Here is a 7,607-nt window from a genome sequence, read left to right on the forward strand (position 1 = left end):
TACACTGTCTTGATTACTGTAGTTTTATAGTGATTCTCAAAACCTTATAATGTCTGCCATCCTTCCAAGTTTGTTCTTTCCTTCACTATTGTATTAGCTATTCTGAGTCCTTTGCCCCTCTATATAGACCTTAGAATCAGTTTGCCAATATCCACAAAATATTTCTGGGAAAGCAATATTGCTTTGAATTTGATTGGGGATTGCATTTAATCTATAGATCAAGTTGAAAATAACTGACATCTTGATAATATGGAGTCTTTCTATCCATGAACATGGAATATTCTTCCATTTACTTAGGTTTTCTTTGATTTCTTTCATTAGAATTTGTAGTTCTCCTCATATAGATTTTGTATATATTCTGTTAGATTTATACCTAAGTAGTTCCTTTTGAAGGGGATGATAATGTAAATGGTACTATTTTTAATTTCAAATTCTACTTGTCATTGTCAGTATATAGAAAAGTAATTGACTTGTATATTAATCTTGTATCTGTAACCTTGTTATAATTGCTTACTAGTTCCAGAAGTTTTTTGGTCAATTCTTTTGATTTTCTTCATAATCACATACTTACAGAGACAGTTTTATTTCTTCTCTCCCAATCTGTATACCTTTTGTTTCCTTTTCTTGTCTTATTGCATTAGCTAGGACTTCCAATATGATACTGAAAAGTGGTGGTGAGAAGGGACATCCTTACCATGCTCTGACTTTATTAGGAAAGCTTCAAGTTTTTCACCATTAAATATGATGTTAGCTGTAGGGGTTTTTGTGGATATTTTTTAGCAACTTGAGGAAATTCCCTTCTAGCCCTAGTTTACTGAGGTTTTTTTTTTTTTTTGTCATAAATGGTGTTGGGTTTTGTCAGATGCTTTTTCTGCATCTATTGATATGATCATGTGATTTTGTTCTTCTTTAGCTTGTTGACATGATAGATTACATTAACTGACTTTTAACAATTTTTTTTAACGTTTATTTATTTTTGGGACAGAGAGAGACAGAGCATGAACGGGGGAGGGGCAGAGAGAGAGGGAGACACAGAATCGGAAACAGGCTCCAGGCTCTGAGCCATCCCAGAGCCTGAGGCGGGGCTCGAACTCACGGACCGCGAGATCGTGACCTGGCTGAAGTCGGACGCTTAACCGACTGCACCACCCAGGCGCCCCCATTAACTGACTTTTAAATGCTGAACCAGCCTTGTATGCCTGGGATAAATCCCACTTGGTTGTGGTGTATAATTCTTTTAATACATTCTTGTATTCAATTGGCAAATATTTTGTTGAAGATTTTTGCATCTATATTAATAAGAGATATTGTTCTGTAGTTTTCTTTTCTTATAATGTCATTTTCTGGTGTTGGTATTAGGGTAATGCTAACCTCATAGAATGACTGAGATTGGTAAAATTTTATGCTATGTATGTTTTACCATACATACACAGAAAGAAAGAAAGAAAGAGAAAGAAAGAAAAAGAAAAAAAAGAGGAAAATGGCACTACACACAACAGGACAGATGGAGAGATAAATATTACACTTTAAAAAGGTATTTAAATGTATTTTATTGCTTAATTGTGTTATATATGTATATTATAATTTTAAAACAAAAAGCATATTGCAGCACAAAACCAACAACATCTGACTGGACCAGCTTCTAAGGTGGAAATGCACTGGTCCAATCCTCTGGCGGAGATGTTTGCATGCAATAAGCCCCAACTTAATGTCACATCCTTGCATCAGTTAGGAGTTAACATCAGCAAAGGCAAAACCTGGGGCTTCTTGTGGTTTTGGAGTATCAGAGGGTGATTCTATTGCTTCTCAATTATTCTGAGTCTTGTTTTAATTTTATTTATTTATTTATTTTTTAATTAAAAAAATTTTTTTTAATGTTTTATTATTTATTTTTGAGACAGAGACAAAGCATGAATGGGGGAGGGTCATAGAGAGAGGGAGACACAGAATCTGAAGCAGGCTTCAGGCTCCAAGCTGTCAGCACAGAGCCCGACACGGGGCTCGAACTCACAGACCATGAGATCATGACCTGAGCTGAAGTCGGACGCTCAACCAACTGAGCCACCCAGGTGCCCCTTGTTTTAACTTTAAAAGGGAATATTTAGATGCACGATCTAAGAAGACAGGTTTTGGGCCTGAGAGTTGGGTAGTGAGAGCACTCGTGGTCACGTGTGACAAGGTGAAGACAGACAAAGGGCTGGGTTAGGGGCAAAGGGTGGTCAGTCTCATTTGGACACGGCGAGTTTGAGATTCTTATTGGACATCCAGCTGGAGATGGTCAGTAGGTAATTTAGGGAGAGCCAAGGAGAGGGTTTGGGGCTAGAATAGACTCGAACATTACAAAATGGGCAGTAGTGGGAATCCACAATGTAGGAAGATGGCAAAGAAGGAGGAGGACCCAGGGTGCCAGTCTGGGAGTCAGCTGCCATGCATTGACTGGGGTGAAAGAGAAGTCAGGGGAGAAGAATGTGGGATCTCAGGTGCCAACAAGAAGAGAGTCACTGAAAAGAGAGGCTGACTCTGTGTTGAATCCTGTAGAGCCATAATGTACAACAGGAACTAGGGAATTGACCAGGAAGAGGACATTGTTGGTTCTGACCTGAGAGCTTTCAGGGATAGATGGAGATGAAAGCCAGGGGAGCCTGCCATGTCCAAGCATGTGAAACAGTGCCTGGAGCTACTGTTGGATGGATGGGTGGGTGGATGGATGAATGGATGGATATGTGGATGATGGGTGGATGGATGGACACATGGATAGATGGACAGACAGGTGTCTCAGAAAGACAGTGGTCTGAGAGATCAGAGAAAGCTTCATAAAAGAGGTGGAATTGAATTGTGTCTTTGATGTGTAGAGAAAAAGTGTGTGTGTGGGTCTTCACATGGGAGCACCATGAGTCAGGAATGACCCAGTCCCAGACCAGTAGGCTCAGGGAGGAAGCCACCTGGCTAGACCATGAGAAATTGTAGGAGAGGAACCCTCAGAAGCCCTAAATGAGGCCAGAGAGGTCAGACAGGTCTGAGCCAGTTTAGGACTCACTCTGCCACACCATGTGAAAGAACGAGGCACTCAAGGATTTATTGAACACCTACTGTATGCAGTGTCACTGTCAGCACTGAGGATCAGGAGATGACCAAGACAGCCTTGGAAAGGGGTAATACACAAGACCATGGGTGGAGTTGGCCTCAAACAGAGGGCTAGGCACAGGGACACCTCAGGGCTGTGGGCTCATCCAGGTGTGCCACAGCTTCTGGGAGGCTGGCTGCCCAGCCCCACCTGCTACAGCCCTGTGCCCATCACAGGTTCCTGTTCTGGCCTGGCCCCCACGGGGCAGGCCCCAGGTGCTGGCCCGGTGGGTTTTGGTCCGAAACTCAATCACCCTGGCTTGTTTTCAGTGAAGGAACCCAGCTCACTGTCCTAGGTAAGTGGCTTTCACCATATTTCCCAACATGTCCCACCCCTCTGTTGTCTGAGGAAAGTTACTTTTCTCTGGAGGCTGTTTCCTATCTGCTTCCCAGCCTTAAGGGAAGATTTGCCCTTAGCAAATCTGTGGGATCTGGGGGAGGTGGGTTGGTCTCAGGGAAACCAGAAGGAAGAACTTCAATGGTACAAGCATTTACCTTTAGAGTCTGACAATTGAATGTGGTCAGGTCCTAGGGCCTGGGTTAGGGGCGTTGGTCCAAAACTGGGGACTCCTTCCCTTCTTCCAGAGCAGACACCTGTGTGGGGTCCAGAGACTGGTTCTGACTAGGGGCACTGGGGCAGCCTTGGAGAGAGTCGTTTGGGGTCTTGGCTAAGGGCTTGATGCCCATCCACGAGGTTGGGGACATGGCTGGGGCTGTGACCTCAGCCTTCAGGAACATAGAGGAGCAACCCGAGAGGAGGTCCATGGGAGGAGGACAGAGCAGTCTGGTTTGGTCCAGGCTGAAGCGCTCGGGGCCTCTATGAGGCTATGAGGATGCAGGGACACAGAGACATGAGTGATGCAGGACAAGGTGACCAGAAGCACGGCCCTCCCAGGACATTGATCAGAAAGGAGTGGGTCCTGGGGCACCTGGGTGGCTCAGTCAGTTACGCGTCCAACTTTGGCTCAGGTCATGATCTCACAGTTAGTGGGTTCTAGCCCCATGTTGGGCTCTGTGCGGACAACTCAGAGCCTGGAGCCTGCTTCAGATTCTGTCTCCCTCGCCCTCTGTCCCTTCCCCATTCTCTCTCTCAAAAATAAGTAAAAACTTTTTAAAAAAGGAAAAGAAAGGAGCAGGTCCCATGGGAAGAGTTTTTTTCTGTCCCTGGAGCCCCATAATCCCAGGGCCCCAGGTGTCTCACCTGTCTAAGGTGAGAGTGACCAAGTGGAGAGTGAGTGGAGGCTCAGAGCTACACAGCTGCCCCTTAAAGTCAGCAGTCATCAGGATTGTGTTGGCAGGCTAGGTGGTAGACTGCAGTTCACAGGGGAAGTACCCGGATCCAGAAGAATGAAGTGATATGGGGGCCAGATGCTGGGCTGAGGGGGAAACCGAGGCTGCAGATGCACCTTTCATCTACCTGGGAGAGGTGACACGGAAGGGCTATTGGGAGCATGGGGAACTGCCTGCTGTCCAGGGCTGAAGTGGAAAGGAGGATCCCCTGGGTGAACCAGCATGGCCACCATGGGAAAAGTCACAGAGGCTATAGATGGGGAAAGGGCTGCCCAAATCCTGGACTCTCCCTGTGTTTCTCCCCCCTCTCCTCTGTCCACACAGGTCAGCCCAAGTCCGCACCCTTGGTCATGCTCTTCCTGCCCTTCTCTGAGGAGCTCAGAGCCAACAAGGCCATCCTGGTGTGCCTCATCAGTGATTTCTACCCTGGCAACTTGACGGTGACCTGGAAGGCAGACGGGACCCCTGTCACCCAGGGTGTGGAGACCACCAAGCCTTTCAAACAGAGCAACAACAAGTATGTGGCCAGCAGCTACCTGAGTCTGTCACCTGACAAGTGGAAATCTTATAGAAATTTTACCTGCCAGGTCACACACGAGGGGAGCACCGTGGAGAAGAGGGTGGTGCCCTCAGAGTGCTCTTAGGTGCCTGAGACCCCCACTCACCCAAGAGGATGTGCAGCCAATGGACCTCCAGGAAGGTCTCTCCTCCCGCCAGGATCATCCCAGCCCTTCTCCCTGCACCCAATCAATGCTCAATAAAAAGTCCTTCATTCAATCAGAAATCGTGTTCTCATTGGGGTTCATCACTTTGTGCCCTAAACTCAACCATCTTCAAACATGAACACCATTCTTTTCATCCTGTGGGAAAGGAGTTGGCAGAAGGCATCCTCATGTTTTTTGAGGGGTAGTTTTACTCTCATCCAGAATTGCCAGAGAATATTCCAGAATAGGAGATACAAATCGAACCAAGATAGACTATCCTCCACCATGTCTGTATGCTTGCTTTTCTTGCATGGACCACATCAGTCACCAGCAGTACTGAAGCCCATGGACTCCTGGATAATGTCTGAGCTCCTCCCTGGACCTGGGGCCTCACTGTCTGCTATTAGACCCCCCTCCTGAGATGTCCACTTTCCTTCCTTGAATGCCCCCACTGATGCCACCATGCAGAGAAGGGATGTGCTGAGGATGCTGGGAGGCAGGCCAGGGCAGGGTCCCAGGAGCAAGAGTTCTCGAGGGTGGAGGAGTGCTCAGTGCCACAGGCAGGGGATAGGCAGGACAAGGGCATGAACGCACATGCTGAGCCCTGCTAGTTGACTGGAATGTCCAGAGCCCAGGAGAGGGACAGGGATGGGGCTCAGAGGAAGCAAGCCCAGGGGTAGAACTCCTGAAGGCCTTGGCCCTGACCAGATCTGTGGTTCCAAAAGGCAACTGTACCCTAAGATATTATAAAGTGGCCTTATTGTGCCCATACTATTTATAAAACATGGGGACACATGTTATTCAGCTGAGCCATTCAAGGATTCTGTGAGGTTGACAGCCAGGATTATGGCCCCATTTCACAGGTAGGAAAACTGAGGCCCAAAATTATTAACAAGACAGACTCAACTCCTACATGTCCCAACTCCTAGTCTGGGGCCTCCCATCTGATAGACAGGGAAACTGAGTCCAGCAGAGGATGGGGCCTACCTGAGCTCACATAGAACTGCTCCTGTATGGAGAGCTGCCCTCTGCCAAGCACCAGGCATGCTCACGTGGGGTGACCTCCCTCTGTCATTCTGTGGCCCCAACTCCCTTTCAGAAGCGCAGAAAGGAAGCCCAAGAGTGGATGGCAGGCTGAGCCGGGGCTGCAGACCCCAGTGACGGTCTCTCTACCCATGGGTGACTAGAGGGAGGGCCAGCAGGCAAAGGTCCTGGGGGAAACTCTGTGGTAGGAGCCCATACCCCAGATTTGGGCAGGCTGGGATCCTCACCCACATGCAGCCTTTCTCAGCCCTTGACCTTGGGTGACATGCAAACCCTCTGTGGGCCTCAGTTTCCTCAGCTGTACAAGGGGGAGATAACTAGTCTCTCCCCCACAGGGTAAGTGTGGGGGTTCAAGACAATGTCTGTGATGTACCTGATCCACAATGACCCTCACTAACCCCGCCCCCCCCCCCCCCCCCCAGCTACTGCTGTCATCTCCTGGGCTCTTGCCCAGGGGATGCCTCTGACATGCTATGTGACTGTGAGCAAGTTGCTTCCCCTTTCTGGGCTCCAACGTTTCCCTCTGCCCAAGGACTGCTGGGTGAGAGGCTTCAAGGGCCAGCCTGCCAGGAAATAGGAGGATAACTACATAAAGGAATTTGGCATGGAGGCCCTGGGCCTGCAGGGGCAGTGAGGCATAAAGCTAAAGGGGGTTAGAGTAAGTTGCCTCCCCCAATTCTAGTGGCCTTGCTGGCCACCCATGGGAACCCCCAAGCTAAAGTTAATCTTAACTTTGATCTAAACCAGAACTCAGGATGATAAAAGGGGAGAAATAAAGGGAAGAGAAACTGACCCTATGGTCAGCGGGGCGTGGGACAGGTGACAAACAGAGCCAGGTGTGGCCCAGGAAAGGGACAAGCAGATTCAAGGCTATAGCTGGAGGTTTGTGTAGCTCACAAGAGAGGGTAGCAGAGTCCTCACCCTACACTCAGCCCTCTCCCCACCCCAGCCTGGGCCTGGTGCTGGCCCCTGGCTGCCTCCCTGAGCTCTGCTCAGAATCCTGGAATCCTAGAGGGCATACCTCTGGGTCTCTCACCTCTTTCTTCCAGGACCTTCACTGAGTGCAGTCTCTTCCTAGGACTGCAGACTCTTTATCTCATCTTCCACTCAGTACCTGGTAACTGCAAGGCTACCAAGAAAGTTTGAAGGAAGGAAGGAAGGAAGGAAGGAAGGAAGGAAGGAAGGAAGGGGTGAATAGATAGATATGTGCATGGGTGAATGATTGATGGATGTGTGGGTGGATGGCTGGATGGATGGATGGGTAGCTGGGTGGGTGGGTGGGTGCATGAACAGAGATAGGTGGATGATTGATAGATGTGTGGGTAGATGGGTGGACATGTAGATAGATGGATGGATGATTGATGGATAGGTGATGAGTAAATGTATTGATGAGTTCATGGGTAGGTTAGTAATTGGATGGGTAAATGGGTGGATAGATAGTTGGGT

General features: G+C 48.3%; 1 gene segment (V, D, J or C); it reads left to right on the top strand.

Annotated features, from left to right (window-relative positions):
* The first annotated feature begins 1,335 nt into the window (after nucleotides 1-1,335).
* Nucleotides 1,336-5,190, top strand: LOC122470520. The segment is given in 3 exon segments: nucleotides 1,336-1,534; nucleotides 3,301-3,419; nucleotides 4,738-5,190. Coding segments are annotated over 3 exon segments (594 nt in total).
* The last annotated feature ends 2,417 nt before the right edge of the window (nucleotides 5,191-7,607 follow it).

This window comes from Prionailurus bengalensis, chromosome D3, assembly GCF_016509475.1.
Source record: "Prionailurus bengalensis isolate Pbe53 chromosome D3, Fcat_Pben_1.1_paternal_pri, whole genome shotgun sequence".
In the NCBI taxonomy this organism is placed as follows: domain Eukaryota; kingdom Metazoa; phylum Chordata; class Mammalia; order Carnivora; family Felidae; genus Prionailurus; species Prionailurus bengalensis.